This window comes from Alosa alosa, chromosome 10 (assembly GCF_017589495.1).
Source record: "Alosa alosa isolate M-15738 ecotype Scorff River chromosome 10, AALO_Geno_1.1, whole genome shotgun sequence".
NCBI lineage: Eukaryota > Metazoa > Chordata > Actinopteri > Clupeiformes > Clupeidae > Alosa > Alosa alosa.
In genome coordinates this window covers 9480618-9503307 of record NC_063198.1, presented here as the reverse complement: position 1 = coordinate 9503307, position 22690 = coordinate 9480618, and the positions used below count along the sequence as shown (strand labels likewise).

The 22690-nt window shown below is 42.1% G+C and overlaps 2 protein-coding genes across 4 annotated transcripts in view; one reads left to right on the top strand and one right to left on the bottom strand.

The window, feature by feature from the left end:
* Positions 1–406: 406 nt before the first annotated feature.
* LOC125301993 (putative methyltransferase-like protein 7A) lies at positions 407–4604 on the top strand. Its single transcript, XM_048254924.1, has 3 exons — positions 407–981; positions 1507–1592; positions 3694–4604. Exons 1-3 carry the CDS (start codon positions 490–492, stop codon positions 3839–3841), a joined length of 726 nt encoding a protein of 241 aa, XP_048110881.1. The 5' UTR covers positions 407–489; the 3' UTR covers positions 3842–4604.
* Positions 4605–9834: 5230 nt separating this feature from the next.
* dip2bb (disco-interacting protein 2 homolog Bb) overlaps positions 9835–22690 on the bottom strand; it is a 33566-nt gene continuing 20710 nt past the window's right edge. For all 3 annotated transcript variants that reach the window (XM_048254361.1, XM_048254362.1, XM_048254363.1), the window contains 13 exons: positions 22614–22690; positions 22136–22257; positions 20000–20111; positions 19678–19787; positions 19307–19437; positions 18809–18977; positions 14502–14672; positions 13898–13959; positions 13687–13744; positions 13467–13541; positions 13156–13330; positions 12682–12805; positions 9835–12440 (listed from right to left, as the gene is read on the bottom strand). The exon at positions 22614–22690 is cut by the window's right edge and continues 47 nt beyond it. In XM_048254361.1, the coding sequence (XP_048110318.1) occupies positions 12188–12440; positions 12682–12805; positions 13156–13330; positions 13467–13541; positions 13687–13744; positions 13898–13959; positions 14502–14672; positions 18809–18977; positions 19307–19437; positions 19678–19787; positions 20000–20111; positions 22136–22257; positions 22614–22690 (1639 nt within the window). In that variant the 3' untranslated portion in view covers positions 9835–12187. The remainder of the gene's footprint in view (positions 12441–12681; positions 12806–13155; positions 13331–13466; positions 13542–13686; positions 13745–13897; positions 13960–14501; positions 14673–18808; positions 18978–19306; positions 19438–19677; positions 19788–19999; positions 20112–22135; positions 22258–22613) is intronic.

Sequence of the window (22690 nt, the reverse complement as noted above, 5' to 3'; positions counted from 1 at the left end):
TAGAATTAACTTGAATTAAACTTTGAACACTATACATTTTACTGTAACAGATAGAATGGGAACCTCCAATCAGGGTTGATGGTGTTTTGGGCGCACATTGTCGACTTCAAGGCAGTGCTGCCTTGCATTAACTCTGGCCCTAACATTAACCCTAGCGCCTTCCAGGCAGCGCTGCCTTGAAGTCGACGGTGGGGGCCCGAAATACCTATATTTCCAATCGGAGAGGCATTCATCAGGGTTGTATCAACCGTTGCACGGCAGCCAGAGGCCTACCAACAGACGATGACTAGGACTTTTTCCAAGTTATATAACAGATATTCATGCGCCATCTAGTGGATAATATCGCTAACGCAACAAGATAGTATCAGCTGACCGGATTGGTTGCAGTTCACGACACGCCCTCCTGCTGAAGAAATAAACTCTTTCTCGCAAGGTGCCAGTTCCACAGGGTTTATTCCATATAGGCAAGGGATCTATCAGGTAGCCAAAATGCTGTTGATGCACCTGTGCACGCTTGTGTTTAAGATACTAACACTGCCGCTACAGATCGCGGAGCTGGTGGGTCTATACACACTGTACAAGCGCGTATTTCCGTTTTTGGTTTACAGAATCACTTTCAATTATAACAGTAAAATGAATGAACACAAACGAGAACTCTTTCGGGCTTTGGGCAAATTTCGACCATCGAATGGCACTCTGACAATTCTGGAGATTGGCTGTGGCACTGGGGCGAACTTTGAGCACTATCCAACTGGCTGCAAGGTAATATGCACAGACCCTAACCCTCATTTTCAGGATTATCTACAGAAGAACATGGCGAAAAACGACCACCTAGTGTACGACAAGTTTGTGGTCGCGACCGGAGAGGACTTGCACGCAGTACCTGACAATTCTGTAGATGTGGCTGTGGTCACACTCGTGCTCTGCTCTGTCCGCGACACTGGGTGCGTGCTGAAAGAGGCCAAACGAGTACTTCGACCTGTAAGTATCAGTTTGTGGGCCTCTCACCTCAATAGATTGCATGTATTTACTAATGCGTAAATACATGCAATGAATAACTGAAGGGTATCTCCAGTTAGATTTTTAGAAAAGTACATCAGACCGGACACACGTCAGTTCAAAAGACGAGACTGAAACCATGAACGATTAATCCGACTAAATTAGTTTAGCCATATGTCAAGATCACGCCCTCTGGAGGCGAACAGACTATAGGCTAATTCTACTGTCAGATGGCTACAAAAACTTTAATTGCGTCTATTATTAACCGTCATCAGACACTACTACTATTAGGCCTACCATTTTATAATCCTTATCTTTACCAGTCAGTCAGAACAAACAAAGATTACTCACAACATGACACATTACCTCAGGACAGGCGACATGGCAAAAGGTGTGTGTGTGTGGATATGGCCTCAAACTTAAGTACACATTGCAAAGTACAGCTAATATTAGATGCACATCAAGCACACAATTGACTCTGTGTGTGTGTGTATTTCTTTGTTCAAGGGTGGTGCGTTTTTCTTCCTGGAGCACGTGGCCGCCGACCCCTCCAGCTGGACGTACTTCTGCCAGCATGTTCTGCAACCTCTGTGGTACGCCATCACACACCAAACATGACTTGGATATTCTTGGGATTTCTTTGTTCTATTTATTTATCATTAGTCCAGGAATAGGGATGTAACGGTATGAACATTTTAGTCACTATAACTGGTTAAATTATCATGGTATTTTTCAATATGTGTGTTCAATATGTTCAGAAAGCACTGATAGGCCTACACAAGCTGAAATAGTTTCAAAAAGTGTGACTGTGTTTATTATATTACAAAAATATAGGCAAATCCTTATCAAAAGTGCAAAAAAAGAGTGCTTTTAACCAGGGACGCTGGAACTCATTTTCACTGAATGCTGGGTGCTGAATTGTTACTGAGTAGATGTGATTCCTTTATTCTGGTGCATTTAAGGTGGCCTATTGCTACTGGAGAAGGGCATGTTTTCGTTTTCACATTCATAGGCCTACATCCTGACTGCACAAACAAACCTGGTTGAGCTGAGCATTCTTAATTCATAGCATAATGTTACCGTGGCATTGTGTGTTGTCCCGTTCACTTTTTCCTTGGTCATGTTTAATTGGCTACTGTATGTGTTATAGCTTAATATTTCTATTGCGTCAATATTTTTATTGTGGTTTACCATTACACCGGTAATCGTTACATCCCTATACCAGGAACAACAGAACAGAAAAGTATACAATAATGACTGGCCAATAGACACAAGGGTGTAAAAGAGCTACATTAAATAAATGACTCGTATAAAACGGGAGAGGGATATTGGAAATATGCAATATAATATTTTTTTCTGGTGTGCTTGTGGCAAGCTGTTGCTATGTTTTGACCCTCTGTGCCTGTACCAGGCATCTTGGGTAGGCATCTTGAAAATAACGGCTTCATAATCGTTCTAATGGCACACTGATTTATAATAGGGAGATTGACACTAAAAGGGTATCCAGTATGTGGAAAAGTCGTGATACATCACATGTCATGTTCCCTATGTTTGAGTGGCTCCCCTCACGACGCAGACTCCATTGTCATGGCTGTAAGACCCAAAGGAGGAAGGGGACCTTTGTCCCCAGGGCTGTCCAGCTCCTAAACTCCAAGCCTCCCCTACCCCCCCCCCTGATCTTTGGACTATACTACAACACTCAGTAGATTGATGACTGTTGCACTCATCCCATACCCTTCCCCCTTTTTTATATAATATATTTAACTTATTTTATTGATGATGTACTGTACGTGGTGGAATATGTTGCTCTTTGTGCCATTTAATTGCCCCTCGGGGATGAATAAAGTGATTTTGAATTGAATTGAATTGAATTGAATTGAATTGAATTGAAACGACAAGTGCTAAGTGCCAATTCGCTCATTATGAGGCCTTAAAGGTGCCATGTGTAATATCCGCCAAAAAATCAATTCATACTCCACATTCCATAAAAGATGGAGGCAGTATACCTCCAGAAAGTGAGTTGGTCTACCCTAGAGTAACAACCGAGAAAGCGTGTATTGCAGTTTGGCTGGCGGTTGTGTTGCCCATGATACCGCCTCCCATGGCGAAACTGGTATTATGACACCTGTCGGGCTGTGGCTAGTATTTTAGCATGCTAATTCTGGTTGATATCTCTGCAGCACTATACCTTGCCATTTTTTTAATGACATCATCGCCCTTATTTCTTCTCATTCTTTTGATGCGTGTAGCTCATTTTTTGGATATTTTTACCTCAATTCTTACACATGGCACCTTTAAGGGATGTAACTTTCACTGGACACTGTAGATGGCCCGCAGTACCTGTTGTTTATATACAGATGTGCCTCTTTATGGTCTACAGTAGCCACAGTGTATTAAAGAAACATATATTTTTTATCTTAAAACTCGATTTGAAGGTACCCTTACTTACAATAGGGATAATGGTGCCTCTGCCATGCCATTGTGTGGCTGGAGTGCCTAGTAATGCACTATATAGCTTTGGTGTACCCTGCAGAAATAAAACATTTTGATATACTGGGTACCTCTACTGTAACTTTCCAACATGCAAGGCAGTCTGATAGACTGTCATGGAACCCTACATGTTGAAAAAGCATGCAGGGTTTCAGTGAAGTCTACCGGTACCAATTCTTACATTGTGTTGCTTTAATGTCTCAGGTACTACTTTGGTGATGGCTGTGAAACGACTCGTCCAACATGGGAGTGCATCGAAAATGCGGGATTCAGCCAGGTGAACCTGCGGCACATCCAGGCACCCATCACCTTCATTATCAAACCACACATTGTGGGCTACGCTGTTAAATAATCATGCATCAACACACCACTGCATACACACACACAACTGCACAATAACAGTGTTTGTAACTCAACTTGACTACAGGTATATTCAGCTTAGTTGTACCTGCTAATAAATCTCATCAGAAAGCTTGTTCAGTTGTGTCAAGCTCCTGCATGACAACATCTCTCCTTGTCCGTTTAATTCCTGTTGCTTTTTAATCACATTTGAAACAGTAGTCTTTGATTATGATCCATTAAACAAATTTAAGCTAATTCAGCTAATATGTCATGTCCGTCCAGTCAGTGTGTACAGTGTTTGTGCAGAAGTGGAAAACAAAATGGCTTGTGCTGAGTAATACATTATGGTAGCCAATCAACAACGAGGGGTCCATTATTAGGGGTCATGGTCCAACACTGCTCCAGGAGTAGTGTTTAGTTCAAGCAGTGGTGTAGTCGACGTGATGTGCAGGACTACGCAGTTTACCCACTTAAACAGCATCACCATCTCCGTATACAGGATACGTATCAACATTTGGGGTTGATCACAGTATACCTACTACAGCTAACTACTACATCACAGTATATCCACTACAGCTAACTAGACTACACCACTGAGTTCAAGTATTAACAATGTTTTGCCAGCATCAAGTACTAAATCAGTTAAGATAATTTATTTATGTTCTTTGTACATTAAAGCAATGTGTGGATTGGATTTTGTACGAGATTTTATGTGCTGCCGAGTCTTAGTGCTTGTTTGAGGTGGTGAGCAATAAAGTGTATTTTTGACAGTGTATTTGGTTTTGTCATTCATACCATGTCTTTCAAATCACATGGCCTAACACATGATGTGTTTTTCATCTACAAATTGTTATACACAGTGATATCCTGTGTTTGTATCTTACTTGTTTATGGTGTTATAAGTAAGGGATAATGTATAGGATAGAACGCCGGTCATTATTGGGAAAATAAGTCCCGACAGGGCGAACCGGACCCCGACGCGCAGCGGCGTTCTTTACATTATCCCACTTATTACACGGCTACTTGCCAAAACGAAACAATAAACTCCCCACGATGTGGCTCTTTAGCCTACATAGCCTAGGCTATAGCCTATTTGTTACCGTTTCGTCGTGGCTTTTGGTGAGAAACAAATAGTTCGCAACAGCACACGCTGAACTTGAATCAAACATTCTTTAGAACACAGCTGATCAACCGTCTTAGAGCCTTAAGATAAAAATGGCATATCCTATAGGTGCAATACTTCTTATAACTAGTGTGATGTTTCTATATAATGACTTTGATAAAGTTGATTAGGGCTGTGATATTGTGGGGCTATTTTTTATTCCCAAAGGCCTTGGGGACCTAATTAAGGTGCATGGTATCATGAACTCCAAGAAAAACCTGAACATTTTCAAAGGAATTCTGTCAATCTCTGCCAAGACACTAAAAGTGAGTCATGATTGAATCATTCATCAGGTCAATGAACCAAAACAATTGTCCGGATCAAAACAAATATGGTTTACTGAACACAAAATCAAGCTTCGGCCATTGCCATCTCAGTCCCCTGATCTAAACTTCATAGAAAAACAGAGGGGTGAGTCAAAGAGGAGACTGCAAGTCTGCAAAGTTTGGACCTAGGTAATCTGGGGAGATTTTGTAAAGACGAACAGTCTTAAATACCTTGCTTTGTATTCTCCAGCTTTATGGGGTGTCATGGGAGAATATTACAAGTATTGGCAAAGGGAGCTTAAGCAGGTATTACCATCAGGGATACCAACAATTGGGAGCGATGTGTTTTTGTTAAAAATATTTATTTCTTTATGAGATATTCCTTTGTCCATTTCCATTTTTCTCAAAGTCAATTTGCTTCCCTTCAAGGTTGGATTTTTCCTCATTGTTTTCATTGTAAGATTACGATAAATCATCAACGGATTATTTTTTATACCTAGGCAATTCCATGCAAAGGTCATCCTAACCATGGAAAAAAAAGTTGTCCATACGCAAACAGAACTGTTAAAATCTTCATTTAGGTCTATATTTTATTGTTTGTAACTGATCTGATTGAATTTGATGGAGAATTACACTCTTTTTATATCATAAATATGTTGTGCAACCATACAGAAACAACATTTTTCACATGGTAATATTATACATATTTAAAAAGTGGATAAATCGACTCAAGGTTCAAACAAATTGTATCCTTTGACAAATTCTAGATTGACAAGGGAATGGTAGAGCAATGTGTATGCTCAGATTGCCTTTAAGAGCACGACTCCTTACATTTGTAAGGCTTTGTAAGTCAGCAAGTTCCATGGCCATGTCACATCCATAACGTTTTATAGGAAAAGTTTATGCTACACATACAGTGTTGATGCGACAATGTCCATAGTGTTTGTGCAAAGCTGATTTATATCAATGTAAAGTGTGATGACCAAATTGTGCCCTTTCTTACTTTTAAAACCTTTAATGGTGCGTTATGGATGTGACGTTATGGATGTTACATAATGTGACTTTACAAGACTGGACTTTTACCTCAAAGCCGATAAACGTCTTTTCTGGTGGCATGTCAGTTTCAACGCATTTAACCTTAGTGTTTACAATTGACATTTCAAAGATTATTAGGTTGATCAAAACCACAGGGAGGCCTCGCCTAAGCATTAGCAAAACAAACATAATATTAAAATACCTCCAGTGATTAGCCTAGCCATAGCCTATTTTCAAGTGGCCTAATAACGAAAATCTGAGCGATTATCTTCCCGTAACTGTCATATAATCAGGTAGAACCCCAGGATAGGTGTGACATAAGGTACTAATGCAATTTTTTGCATAAACTGATAGTTTAGGGGGTGTAGACTCAGAATCTGACGGGTGCCGCTCCGACACCCTTGAGCATTTTTTAAAATGACCACGCCCCCTTTTTTGACCATAAAAAAATAACTAGATGCAAATTACTGTATAAACCCATCATGTATGGTATCAAATGAAAAATCTTCTCAAACAGAAATCAATTATGCCAATAAAACAAGCTACAAATGATTTCAAGTCCCTCCAGAGAACATAATAACTGTAAAGCCTGGTAAGGTCACACCGCTGAAATGGTAGGATGAGCAACAAATTGTATCAACCCTCAACAATTAGTCAAATAGACAAAGTATACTTGGGCTATAAAACTGATTTAAATAAATTATATTTGTTGTTGTAATTCCAAATGATCCTCATTCCTTGCTGGAATATATGGAATACTGGAAGAAATAATTTTCTTGATTCTGTCCTCTCCTCCTGTAATCAACTTTGCAGTTTACTCTGTAATTAAGGGGGCAAATTGAAGGACTGTTATAGTTATGCAATGTGCTGATTAACTGGCAAGAACCTCATAACTCAGACTAGTTTGTATCAATCCTGGACTGTGGTGTCTGTTTTTAAAGCATTAAAACATGTTAGAATGAAAAATATTGTTGTCTGTAATTCTGGGGGGAAATCCAAGGACAGTTATAATTAATGCGCTTACTACCTGGGAAGTACCTCACAACATTGCTGTCAGAAATTCAGCGACTGATTCAAGGGAAATTAAAGCTAACGTGCTAACTAACCCGCAAGTTGGTGAACTAGTGTACATCAGACTTGCTATAATATTCATATTAAAATGAATTACTATTGAATGATTGTATTCCTGTATGTATTAAGCTACATGGCAGTTCCATAATTTATTTAATTTAATACCAAACATGACACGATTTAGAGGTATAAGCTATTATGCAGCAAAAAGGAACCTAATTTGACCTTAAAGGTCACTTTGCATAAGGTATTTTGTTCTCTGGAGGGACCTAAACTATTTTTTCTACTTTTTTATGGTCAAAGCTGATTTCTGTATGAAAAGAGCTTTAATTTGATACCATACATGATGGGTTTATATGTAAATGTCTATTTAGATGAGTTTATATGATTAAAAAAGGGGTGTGGCAGCTGATGTCATTTTAAAGAAAATGCTCAAGGGTGCTGGAGTGGCACCCGTCAGATTCTGAAAGGACAACCCCTTACCTATCAATTTATGCAAAAAATTGCATTAGTACCTTATGTCACACTTAAGCCCAAATTCCACAAAGTTATACCTGACTAATACTGTACAGTAACTGGATTATTGTGTTAGCTGGTAAAGATGGCTGACTTTGCAGCTGGAGTTAACATAGCAACCTCCTTCTGTTGCAGATCTGTTCAGCCTGCCGGTCACGTCTGCTTAACACAGTTTAATTTTAAATGTGACGCGATATGCCAGCATTTGAAGTGTCCACTGTAGCTAATACCCACAGAGTAACGGCAGCAATAAACTAGATGTACTGCATAGCGGTACAAAATATGACCGCCTCTCAGTCCTGTATATTCTCTTCGCAAAAATAAATCACGCTTGTCAATTTGTCTCCATCTCCTACTCCTGCAACTCATGTGCATGTAAATGAGTGTGTGCATATGTGAGTTTGCTTTTGTTTATAAGAGTGTGTGTGTGTGTGTCTGTGTGTGTGCATGTGCGTATGCGTGTGTTTATGTGTGTGTGTGTGTGTGTGTGTATTGTGTGTTTGCATGCGCACATGCGTATGCGTGCCTGTGTGTGTGTGTGTGTGTTTATGTGTGTGCATTCGTGTGGGTGGGTATTTGTGCATGTGTGTGTGTGTGTGTGTGTGGTTGCCTGTCTGTATGTGTTTATGTGTGTGCTTGCCTGTCTGTATGTGTGCGACTGTGTGTGTGTTTATGTGTGTGCATTCGTGTGGGTGGGTGTTTGTGCATGTGTGTGTGTGTGTGTGGTTGCCTGTCTGTATGTGTTTATGTGTGTGTGTGCTTGCCATGTACTTTGTCTTCATCTTGGGTGCAACGGTTCAGGTAGGGCTAGTCATTTAACCTAGCGCAGTGGGGGAGTGGCCACCAAGTTTCATGTTCCCTGGTGTTTCAGTAACCCGGGAATCACTGACAAAATTGTCACAAAATTGATGATGGAAAAAAAGAAAAAAATTCATTAATTTTTTATATTTTAATTGACTTGTCCTGATTCTTCCTGTGGATCTTAGTGGGCACTGAGGAAGCAATAATTTCATTGTTTCATATCAAAATTCACTACTTAATTATGTGTTTTATGCAGTTTGTCGAGGACTGGTTCAGACACGTCACATCCATAACGTGAAACCATCACATCCATAACGCGAGTTTTTCCTACATAATGCATTACGAAAATGACGCATAGTTTCAAAAACACACTTTTTGTGTTCGTTCAAGTCTCCTTCATGCTACATATATCATAGTTTCGGCAGTTTACTTCAAAATTCACAGAGTTTGTAGAAAACCTGTAATCTCTCACAAAAGTGTGTCTATTTCATGTCACATCCATAACGCTGATAAATGCCTTGTATTCTTAGGATGAAAATGATTATATGAAGTTTGAGGATTTCTCAGTATTCAGAGGACAGAGGTTACATTAAAAGTTATGCAAATTAATTCACTGATACTAATTTTGCCCCCACTCTAAGGCATTTTGTTTACCAATATGAGTCCAATTGTCACATCCATAACGCTGGAACTGCCCACCTGTTTTTAGTGAACTAGCAGAGGTGCCAATAATTCTGGAGGGCACTGTTTGTCCAGCTGCTTGTCCTCTCTTGTTAGAAGATGGTGAACTGCCACCTAGTGACCAAATATCAGCTCAGTTAAAAATAACGGCACAATCCATGAATGATGTTGGTTCAGGACCATCTTTACAACTTGACCAATCACGTTGTTGTGATGTCATAGCTTTGCTTTACTGTTATTTTCTTGTTGATTGTAGGAAACCACAGTGACTTTTATTATCAAACCACTGTTTATCCAAAACCTGTTCATCCCATCAATCCACTACACACACACACACACAGTACACACATATCACCACCACCACCACAACATGAACTGCATGATCAAAGTGTTTGTAACTATTATAGTTCAGCTTCCCCCAAGCTGTTTCACACGCAGGAGACAGGAGAAGTAAGACGCTGTAGGACAGAATGCATACCCTGGACATTACTGTTTAATTCATGTCTTTTTCTCCACTCTTCAATCAGTTCTTTCAATCACCTTATTACTCACACACGTCTGGTCCTAAACGACTATAAATATATTTCACAATGACCATGCACAAAGAAGTATTGCTTTAAACTAATATTTCAAACAATATTTTGTGCATAACAGTTCAAACAGGTATATGAGCTTGGGAGAGAAATATGACAAAATAAATGATTAATATAAATGTGCACAAATGGAAGAGATGTTCTTAGCGTTGCGGTTGATGTATTTGTAAGTGAACTTGAAATAGCACATGGCTAGTGTTTTTTGTTGGATACCAGAAATCTGTGATGTGGAGAAATTGTTTTTGATTATGATACTGCTAATGAGTGTCAGGGATGCACCGATGCTATTTTTGCTCTCTGTGTGTGTGTGCGTGAGGGGCCTTCATATCTGTTATATGTACAGATCAATTACATTCGTTACAACATATACATATAAATACAGTGCATCACTACTGAATATTTTAAAACTCACAGACAAAAGAAAAGTGCAGATAATATGTGGCTAGGATGTTAAATGTTACCATAAAAACAACATGTAAAAGGATTTTACAAGAGCACACGATATATATGTGCCAAATCAAGACTGGACCGTTCAAAGTCACCAGCGATCACGCCAGCTGTAAATACCATAAAAAGTACAAATGTGGATTGATGGCTTTTGCACATATCAAACCCTATAATCAATAGCGTTAGCGTTGCTAGCATAGATTGATCCAGTGTCTCAGGCCCTACCGTGCCCTTGGTGCCAGTATGAAAGGGTTTAATCAGTGCATCCCTGTGGATGGAGCTTAGGGCTTCCTTAGGCGGGGATCACATTGGCCAGTGGCAAGCGTAAGGCAATGCTCAGACCATAATAAGTTCTATCTCGTTCCTATGGTAACACAAATGGTTTGCCTTAACTGACAATGCAATACATTCGTGTTGCACTTTGGAAGATGAACCAAGTTCAACGCTCAGCTTGTTCAACGCTAGCGTTACGCCAGTGCTGCCACCGTTCCGCTGCTGAACCATAGAGAACAATAGGAAACCTGCCACTTGCTGATGGTCAATGTGATCCCGCCTTAAGGAAAGCCTTCACCTGCACCACTAGTGAACTCTTAACACCTGTAGCCTAGAAGTACCAGCAGGAGTGCGGACTGGGCAAGGTGTGGAGGAATGAGTACCTGAATTAACTTCAGTCAGTCTGCTGTTGCGTCCACGCAGACTGAGAAATTTGTAAACAGTGATTGCTGATGTTCAATCCCAAGAGCAATATCAGAGCAGGGCCTTCACATTATCGAGGTGTGATCTGCGAGGCTGTGAGTGGAAAGGGTAAAAACATCTGGACTCTTTTGGTTAATAAATACTCCTCAGTACTCCTCATATACTACATCAAAGTCAGATTCTCTTCCAGCACTACATTGGGTTAACATAATTCTTCACTAACATTATTTGGAACACCAGCCACAGCAGAGAACACGCAATAATGTACAGGTCCCTAACAAACCCACAGAAGGATGTCTACACCGTAACTTGGACAACTCAACTGTATAGTTTACAAAACAAGAGAAAACCCATGAATGCAAACACACTTGTGATGAAAGCTAAATTGGCATTGTGGTAATTTGGCAAATTCACCCCAAACCTGACGTAACTACCCAGAGTAACTGAGCAACCCTAAACCCCAGTTGTATTTCTCCTGTGCGGTTCAGCCTGTGTTTGTGTTTGGAGACCAGCTGGACTGGAGAGATGCATAGTTGGAGTCGAGGGCAAAGCTGGAACGCCCCGCTGTACTGGTAACCTTCCATGATTTTTGAGCAAAAATGAGTATTAATACATATTTAACAGAAACTTCACTTACACCCAATCGACTACTTTTTTCATTCATATTCAACTCTTCCGCCTATTCTGGAAAAATAAATGACATTTGTTACAACTCTTACTTCTAGGGTCACTGGATTATATACCATTTGGACAATCTGATTATACACACACTCAGGCTTTTTTCCCTTCCCATTCCACACCGCTAAACAGACTTCACTCACTTTCCACTCTTATCCATTAACCATCAGCCATCCAAAAGATTTCCTTTTCTCTTGCGCTCTGTCCAGTATCTTTTCCTTCTTTCCCCTGAGAGGAGAATAATGGGCTTGTTTTTCTCTGCTGGGGGCATTTTTGTCGTGCGTGACAGCCTCACACTCTATCCCCCTACCCTCCTCTCTGTTTTTGTGTGTGTCCAGCTGAGAGTGCCCCCTGGTGTGTTGGTGGTGTGTATGCGCGTAATCCGCTGGTTGCTGGGGGCCCGTGTCGGCTCACATGTTGTAGGCCACGTAGATGGGGTCCAGCTGGTCAGCCAGGAAGGAGTCGCGCAGGTGCATGCGTTGCTTCTCTCCGCGCGAGTTGATGGGGATGACGCCGGGGTCCACCACCACCACCACGCCCACGATCAGGTGGTGCTCCTCCAGCACCACGCTGGTCACTACGGGAACCAGGTCCAGCGCGTCCTGCTCCGAGCCGCACAGCTCCGACACCACCACCAGCAGGTTTGTCCAGGTGAACACCGCACTGCATGCGTACAAACACACACACACACACACACACACACACACACACACACACACACAGAGGTTAGGACACATTTCACACCAGAGCACCAATAACCAATAACAGTTGACCAATAAACACAATAAACATTTAGGTATATATAAACACATACAACATATAGAAGATAGTCAATAAGATGGAATATATTCTCTTCAAATATGTTGTGAACCAAACACACACACACACACACACACACACACACCTCTCTGCGATGCTGCGGTGAGCTCGTGACACGCTGGTCTCGATGTCGATGGGGTGATACCTCAAACCCCTCAGCTCCAGGGTCTCGTCCAGAGATCCCACCACGAACAGGGCGTCATGGGGACCTGAGATGAGGGCACAGCTTGCATGTTTCATCATAAAGCTATGGCTTCTTCATCAAACAAGGTAGACATGCAGTGAATGTCTTTCATATGAAATGGCCTCAGGCCTCAGCCAAAATCTTCTGGGGCAGGGCTCGACATTAATGGCTGCCCGGTTGCCCTTGGCTACCAAATTGTTACAAGTGGCAACCATATTTGGTTGGCTCTCACAACCAAAACCTCATGACTGGTTGCCAAACTGGCAACCATTTTTAACCACTTTTATAAGTTAACGTTGAGCCCTGCTCTGGGGGCAGGCCGAGAGCTTGAACACACACACACACACACAGATACACCCACACGCACACACACACCTCCTGTAGAGTCTGTCAGCTCCGTCCTCTTGATGAACCCCAGGTAGCCTGTGCGCGCCCACTGAGTGTGCGGGTCTCCGAAGCTGAGGCGCACGTTGAAATGGTCTGCCTGCAGGTTCTCCTCCCCGTAGATGGTGTAGTAGCCTGCAGCCGAGTGAGGACTGTTCACCCAGATCTGAAAGGCAGAGGGAGAGAGTGCAGTTCACATAACTGATTTATGACACACACACATGCATGCACACGCGCGCACACACGCCCACGCCCCACACACACACACACACACACACACACACACACACAAACATACAGACCTCTCCTAAGTGAGAGTCTCCAAGTGGGCCTCGTGTTTCAGGGTTCACAATGATGACTCTGACTCCTGGAAGAATCTAAAAGTACAGAAAAGAAAGAGAAGGGAGAGCAGAGAGAGAGAGAGAGAGAGAGAGAGAGAGAGGAGTGGAATGTAAACTGTGATGTGCATAGTTTACACTGGTTTCATCTTTCTAAACAACATCTCCAAACAGCCTCACTCACCGTGCCTGATTCTATTAGAGGAAGAGACTGAGGGGCTCCCCTTTCCACCAGCCTCACCCTGAAACACACACACACACATACACACACACACACACACACACACACACACAGATATATCAAATAATCAAACACAAAAACACAGACAAACATATATGACAACTGTGCATAGCAGGGAGTCCTTGTTGCTATTTTGAGCAGGTTAAACCCTTACCTATCGTGTCTAAGGGACTTCATGTCCACATACACCGTCGAGGGGTCAGGTCCAGTGGTGCCCTAGAACACACAAACGGAGAGTTCACTACAGCAAGCATGGTCATGGTCAGCCTCTGCAGTATTTCAACTAAAGTGGCCTTCATAAGATGAAATGTTGACTCAAGAAGACTCCATGTGTGTGTTGTACCTCCCAGACATTTACTTTCTCTTTCTACAGTCTGAAACCTTCATCTAGTCTGAGGTCATACAACATTGAAAAAGAGAAACATGAAAAAGAAAATCAGCAATCACACTGAATGCATTTCAAGGATTTTATTTGTAAATTAAATATATAGCTAAAAGCATATCTGCTTCCTCAGAGAACCCAGGAAATGAATACTTGTAATGCCAGGAATTTGGTTTCTTGGCATACATTAGAAGAATAATTAATTTATCTCCAGGGACAAATTGGGGTAAAGACTCTTGCTCAGGGACACAATGGGGGTACTTTCTGGGATGGTACTCGCAACCTAAGTCCGATCCCAAACCACTAGACCACCACCACAGATAGCCGCTGATCCTGGCCCCTGACCCCTGGCCCCTGGCCCCTGCCTGAGAGGTACCTGTAGGCAGATGGCCTGGTTGACCCGGGAGCCGAAGGTGGTGCTGACGGCGCGGGAGGACAGGCCCAGGTCCTTGAACAGCTTGGAGAAGGAGTGTGTGAGGACCAGCCGAGGCCTCTCCTCGGCCACCACCACACACGAGCGCACGCACGACAGGTTCACACCGCGCGCCTGCCATAAACAGACACACAGACACAGACACAGACACACACACACACACACACACACACACACACACATACATACAGAGAGAGTGTGAGTATGAGAGAAAGAATGCAAACTGTCTTGTGTGCAGTGTGCAGTGTGTGTGTGTGTGTGTGTGTGTGTGTGTGTGTGTGTGTGTGTGTGTGTGTGTGTGTGTGTGTGTGCAGTGTGAGAGTGTGTGTGTGTGTGTGTGTGTGTGTGTGTGTGTGTGTGTGTGTGTGTGTGTGTGTGTGTGTGTGTGTGTGTGTGTTAGAAAGGCTTGGCTGGTAGGTGTGTGCTTGATTTCATAGATCAAAATGCATGCACTACTGTTGAGGGAGACAGACAAGAGTAGTGTTGTTATCACAAATATAGATTTGCAGAGAAAAACTGATCTAAAGTTAGTTAATTTGGGGTTTGTGTGTGTGTGTGTGTGTGTGTGTGTGTGTGTGTGTGTGTGTGTACAGTGTGTGTGTGTAGGTTACAAGGTTACAATTTTAACCTTTTTTGGAATCGCAGGGAATACTTCAGACCAAATAGTACAGAGCTGAGTTGGACTAGGGCCAAGATCTTGACCGAATACTATCACCTCTCTCTCCTGCACCCAACATTGTTTCTGTCAACCTTGAGCCGAGCCAGACAGAACAAGCGGATGACATCAACATCTCAGCTCAACAAAACACTCTGCACAGGCTGAAACAGAGATATGCCCACCCCTGCTGTGGGGCCCTCTGGTAATCACCCGGTAGCCTCCACTGAAATGCAGACCTTGGAGAAACATAAACAACCAGCTCAACAATGCCCAGCCATGTCCACTGGACAAGATAAGATGGGTGCTGCTAAAATGACTCAAAGTCAATCACTGGCGTCAAACTCCCTGGAATCTCAGCAAACAAATGGATGCGATGAGCATGAGGAGATAGCACCTATCAAAGCTGCTGAGGGGCTATCAGAAAGGAAGGGTCATGTTGTGACACCAGCACCAATACCCCTCTCCACCTCCGTCGACTCCTTGTCACCACAAAGACACAACAACTTGGAATACACTACTGGAATACATGCTGAAAGCGGAGCGTCTGCAACAAACTCCCCAGGGCCTCAGCACGCAGATGGAGACTCTGAACCAATATTCAACCCCATCTTCCTTGATTTCCCATCACCACCTACACCCAATCACGTCCCCACCCGATCAAATTCCCCAGGCCACCCAAACCCCCCTGTATATCCATCCTCATCCCAACACTCCCCCACCCGCTCAAACTCCCCAGGATCCCCTGTATACCCATCACCATCCCCACCCCAGCAAATGATTTTCCTTGCAAGAATGGAAGGACTGCTGCCAGTAGCCCTGCAACTTGTTAGTAGCCCAAGACCTTCAACTGTATACCCATCAACATCCCACCTTGTTGGTAGACCAAGACCTTCTTTGATGTGTCTATGTCCCCACACACTCAAAACACAGCTATGATGGTAAAAAGGAGAATCATAAATGATCAGACAAGTTCTCTCTTTGCGCAAGCACTTTCACTAAAGTCAAGTCAACTGTCAGACTCTGTAGAAGACTTATTTGATCACTTTAATGCAAAAATGGCAAACATTATGGATGACATTGCTCCATTACAATTCAAGAAAGTTAAGGACAAACAGAAAGCACCATGGAGGCAAAATCCAGCAGTTAAACTTCTAAAAAAAGAGAGTGTAGGAAGACTGAAAGAAAATGGCGAAATACAAACTTCAGATCCACTATGAAATCCATAAAGAGATGCTCCGCACATATAACTCTGAAATATGCAAAGCAAGACAGTCCTTTTTTTCTAACATTATCAATAGAAGTTCAAATAACACTCGTATTCTATTTTCAACTGTTGATAAATTAACAAATCCCCCCTCACAATTAGCGCCTGAACTTCTCTCAACTAATAAATGCAATGAGTTTTCATCTTTTTTTAAAGGTAAAATTGACCAAATCAGACTCAACATATCTGCTCAATTACAAATTCAACAACCTGAACTTCCAGCAACAAACAAAGGGAAACTAAACTTAATGTCAGAGTTCAGCTTGATGGACTATGAAACACTTAAAAAAAACGGTACAGAATCTCAGCTCTTCCACATGTGTCTTAGACACTCTGCCTACCAATTTCTTCAAAACTGTTTTTCATCTCATAGCGGCGGATGTCCTTCAAATTGTAAATGTATCACTGCTGTCTGGCACTTTTCCTAAGTCAGTGAAAACAGCTGTTGTAAAGCCACTTCTCAAGAAGAATAACCTGGATGCCTCCAAGCTAAACAATTACAGGCCCATATCCAATCTACCTTTTATTGGCAAAATTATTGTAGTAGTCTTTAATCAATTAACCACCTTCCTAACATTAAATGGGTATTTTGATTGCTTTCAGTCTGGTTTTCGGGCAAATTACAGCACTGAAACAGCTCTCATTAAAGTTTCCAATGACATACGCCTAAACACAGATTCAGGTAAAACATCAGTCCTAGTGCTACTGGACCTTAGTGCAGCATTTGACACTGTTGATCACAATATTTTACTACACAGACTAGAACACTGGGTTGGATTTACAGGCATAGTTATCAGCTGGCTATAGATGGCATATCTACAAGAAAGGAGCTTCTTTGTTGCCATCGGAAACTGTACCTCAACACCAACGTCCTTGACCTGTGGTGTTCCCCAGGGGTTCCATCTTAGGGCCACTATTATTCAACCTCTATATGCTCCCACTTGGACAAATCATCCAAAATAACTTGATTTCATATCATAGCTATGCAGATGACACACAAATTTACTTAGCTCTGTCACCAAACGACTATGGTCCTCTTGAATCTATGTGTCAGTGTATAGAACAAATCAACACCTGGATGTCTCAAAATTTGCTTCAGCTGAACAAAGAAAAAACTGAAGTAATTATATTTGGTAAAAAGGAGGAAAGACTTAGGGTTGCCACTCTCCTTGACACAAAAGGGTTGAAGGCAAAGGATACAGTTAAAAATCTTGGTGTATTAATTGACAGTGATCTAAATTTCAACAGCCACATGAAAGCGACAACTAAATCAGCTTTTTACCACCTCAAAAATATTGCCAGACTCAGAGGGCTGATGTCAAAATATGACTTAAAAAAAAAAACTCATTCATGCATTTATCTCCAGCAGGGTTGATTACTGCAATGGACTGTTCACAGGCCTTCCTAAAAAGACTATTAAACAGCTTCAGATGATACAAAATGCAGCAGCTAGGATTCTAACAAAAACTAAAAGAACTGACCACATTACTCCAATTCTTAAGTCCTTGCACTGGCTTCCAGTAAGTCACAGAATTGACTTTAAAGCTCTATTGCTAGTTTATAAATCAGTAAATGGAGCAGGACCTAAATACCTGTCAGACATGCTTCAGCAGTACACACCTTCTCGTCCTCTCAGGTTCCAGGTGAAAAAACCCTTAGTAAAACCTACTGTTAGAACTAAACATGGTTAAGCAGCTTTTAGCTGCTATGCGTCTCAGCTGTGAAATCAACTTTCAGATGACATCAAAAAGGCCCCAACTGTAGCCAGTTTTAAATCTAGACTTAAGACCAAACTGTTCTCAGATGCTTTCTGCTAACTGTGCCGAGTTACAAATTCTGAATCTGCCTTGATAATTATTCCACTTTATCTTTTATTACTTTTTTTACTACTTTTGCCTTCGTTTTTTGCTTACTAATTATCCTTTATTTTTAAATTATTTTACCTTGTGTTTTATGTTTTCTTTTTATTATGATCTTTACCTTTTAACTATTCTTTGACTATATTGCCTTTCTATGCTTTTTATTTGTTATTACTGTTTGGTTTTGTTTATGTAAAGCACATTGAATGACCTCTGTGTATGAAATGCGCTATATAAATAAACTTGACTTGACTTGACTTGACTTGTGTGTGTGTACAGTGTGTGTGTGTGTGTGTGTGTGTGTGTGTGTGTGTGTGTGTGTGTGTGTACAGTGTGTGTACAGTGTGTGTGTGTGTGTGTGTGTGTGTGTGTGTGTGTGTGTGTGTGTGTGTGTGTACAGTGTGTGTGTGTGTGTGTGTGTGTGTGTGTGTGTGTGTGTGTACAGTGTGTGTGTGTGTGTGTGTGTTACCTTCAAGCTCTCCGTCTGCCCCCCGAGGCCCTTGGTGCAGAGCTCCATGACGCTGTAGGAGCAGAAGGTGTCTCGGATGCGGTTCTGGGAGAGAGCACTCATCCACAGCGCCAGAGACAGCTCCAGCTCCGCAGGGGGAATCAGCACCGACTGGTGCCCTGAGTACACACTACACACACAAACACGCACGCCAACAAACACAAATTAAGAGAAGAACCAAATAAAAACACAAAAGCACACAATAAACATGTACAAGAAATACACCATTGTTGCAGAAATACAAACAGAAAAAAAATGTTGTGTACTGTATACATAATTGGCGTGTGCTTCTTTGTGAGTGTGTGTGAGTGTGTGTGTGTGTGTGTGTGTGTGTAATTGTGAGAGTGTTTGTGTCATTGGAATATCATTTAACGGGAGTGTATATTTACTCACTAGTGTGTGTGTGTGTGTGTGTGTGTGTGTGTGTAGGTGTGTGTGCATTATGAGGTTGTGTGTGACCTTGCGAGACACCACAGCACAAAGCCCATGCCGCAGTAGGGGTCGAGGCAGATGGCGATCTGGCGTGAGGAGTAGAGCTCACACTGGAGCTTAATAGAGCGACAGAGAGTGGTCACTGCAGTGTGTGACATCTAGGAGACAGGGCAGAACAATGGCCAGCAACAGAGCATCAACACAACAGAAAACTTCAGAGAAACACTCGTACAACAGCATTACATATACATATACACACACACACACACACACACACACACACACACACATTTCATACTGACATGAACTATAAGTGGAGGCACAAAATGTGGTTAATGTGGTACTATGTGGTACATACTTTGTGTGTCTTTGTGTGTGTGTGTGTGTGTGTGTCTCACCTTTACTCCGGTTAACATGCCTGTCGTAGACACACTGAAGTCCAGATAGGCGACGACGTCTGGCGAAGGAGGCTTGTAAAGGTGAGGCGGTCGCTTCCGTGGAAGGTCATCTATAAGAAGAAAGAGAGACAACCTATCAATCAGCACTGCCACAACAATGTATTTTATACAGCAGCACACTGCATTTTGTCATTACTGTAGTCTTGTCCACTACTATGGGACTGACTGATTTCTTTAATTTATTTTGTGTGTATATATACACTGTATATACATATGTATATACAGTATATACACACATATACAGTATGTTTCCTGTATGTACCCGTGTCTATGATGATGGGCCATGTTTTGATGTTGACGGTGGCAGCAGCCTCTTTAGATCGGAGGATCTTCACTAGAAACTGAGTGGTGAGGATCCCAGCTGCTTTACACACCTGAGAAGCACAAACACGAGTCATAAAACACCAACATCACACTCAAGTGGAGTTGAGCTCCATATAGTGTAGTGATCACAAAGACAGTTTTGTTGAAATAATAGCTCTGTCTACACCCTCTAGATTATATCTCTTGCCCTTTACAGTTTCAAGTAATGAAACATAATCATCAGCATCAATGTTGGCCAGTTGCTGCTATTGGAAGAAACTGGAATCCATGCATTTCCACAGAATTATTTTTGGAATCTGATCCCTTATCATACCTGTTCATTCTTACTCATCGCTCGACTTATCGTGACTAAATTCAAGATGGCTGCAAGCGCTAAACCGTGGAAGATACTGTCTGTATAAATCGTCTTGTAAGTAAACTACCAGTGCTTTTCAAAGTTCTCAATGTCTCGTTTTAAATGTCAGGGCCCTCGGAAGTCTACCAATGAAGTGTGGAGATACATTGAGCCTCGTAAATGGTGTAAAACAGTCATTTATTTGCATGGCTAGCCCGATGCCGAAGCACCACTATTGAAAAAGCTGTTGGTAGCATCGGCTAACTAGCGCCAGATTTTGGAGTGCAGGGGACAAGCCGAGATGGGCTATGAGACATACGTTCACACTCGGTATCATGTTTCAACACACTTTAGGTCAATATCACACCGGAACATAGCTTAATACACTACAATATGCAAAGCCAGAAAAATAGCTTAACACACTGTAATATGCAAAGCCAGACAAATAGCTTAAAGCTGCAGTTGGCAAGATGTTGTTATCATATTCACTGAAACCGACACTATGCTCCGACATAACAACATAAATCTAGCCTGACTTCGCAGAGAGTCTGGCCTAGATCCATAGGCGTTCGTTTATTTCCGGGTGGGAGGGCACAGTTTGAGGTTTAAAATCATTGGAGTTCCTTTGAACCGCTTTGAACCAACCACTAACAACCGGCGTTTCGTCATACATTGAAGTTTCTCTGCAGCATGCCCATAACAAGCACGGGTGCATCTTATCAGCAAACAATCACACGTTTCATCTGCGTAACTCTCGCCAAAATGCATCATATAGTGTTTTGTGAATGTACCCAAGTCAAACTTTCATAATGCATAACTACGTCCAAAGCGCCACTTTTAAGCTTGTATGCGTTGTCGTTTTCGGGTGAAATTACCTTTTGAATGGGATTCCTATAGGGCTACTACTTTTTTGATAGTCAAAATCGCTATTTTTCAAATACTATGAAGGCTCGACACAACATGAAACTTTGATCGAAGTATCATCAGTGTCTCTACACATGAACTCGAGCATTGAGAACATTGTTGGAATGCGAGAGTTTACTAAAGAGATTTTGAACAACTCACTTGTTTTTCTGCTCGCTGCCATCTTGCAAGGAGTGAGTTGTCCAAAATCTTTCTTTTTAGTAAACTATGTGTACACGAATAATGTTCTTAATGCTCTGTTCGCTGTTGCCATTAATAATGCTCTGTTGGCCGGCTGCCCAACTGCCGAAGTAAACGAGCGTGTATCAACTTATTCCAGACGGAGTACTGTAGGGAAAAGAAATCGACCGGAAGTACGTAGAAAGGGCCAAGGCCAGGCTAACATAAATCAGCCGGTTTTAGAAAAAGCCCCGCACTTCTACCTCCACCTAGAGCATGTTAATTGTTTTGCAAAAATCCACAGCTCCCGGTTCTTCTGGTCCAATCAGAGCAGGACTGTGTGAGATCTGACTGTCAATCACAGTCTGGTGCAGTCTGGTGCGCACTGACAAGCACAAACTCGAGTGAGGGAGAGGCATGAGAGTTGTAAACATTCAAAATTTTGGCTAAGTCCCCTCAATCTATCAGACTTGCCAACTGCAGCTTTAACATAGCTTTACACACTACAATATATCAATATATATATTTTTTCTCATTTTTATTGTTCTGGCAGTGGGCCTGTTGTTCACACATGTCTACACCTTTTTTATGTTTTCTTTCTTTTGCTTCTTGTTTTTCATAAATGTTCCAATATCCTGCCACCTGTAGGCTACTCACATCTGTGATGAGCTTGACGGTGGGTAGTGTTGCCGGAAGGTTCTGAGGATGCGGTGGCCTCACGGTGACAGGGACACAGCCAGCATACAGGCATCCATAAAAAGCAGCAATCAGGTCGATACCTGCACACACACGCACACAGGCGTACACGCACACACAGACACATACATACAGCTGATGACCTATTAAATGACATCCTTTGTGTGTGTGTGTGTGTGTGTGATTTGGATGGGCGTCAGTGTTTAGAGTGGATAGGTTTGGATTAACATTCATGTATTTGGCCTATCAACATGTTTGTTTCTGGGAAAATGGCCTTATCTTCAAAGCATTATTTCAGTGTATGCTTTGACCGATCTTCTTTGTTGTGTGTGTGTGTGTGTGTGTGTGTGTGTGTGTGTGTGTGTGTATGTGGGTGTGTCTCTGTGTGTGTGTGTGCGTGTGTGTGTGTGTGTGTGTGTGTGTGTGTGTCTATAGACACCTGGAGGGTAGAGCAGAACAATGTTCTCTCCTGTGTTGATTCCACTCCTCTCAATAAGAGCTGCGGCGACCTTCTCC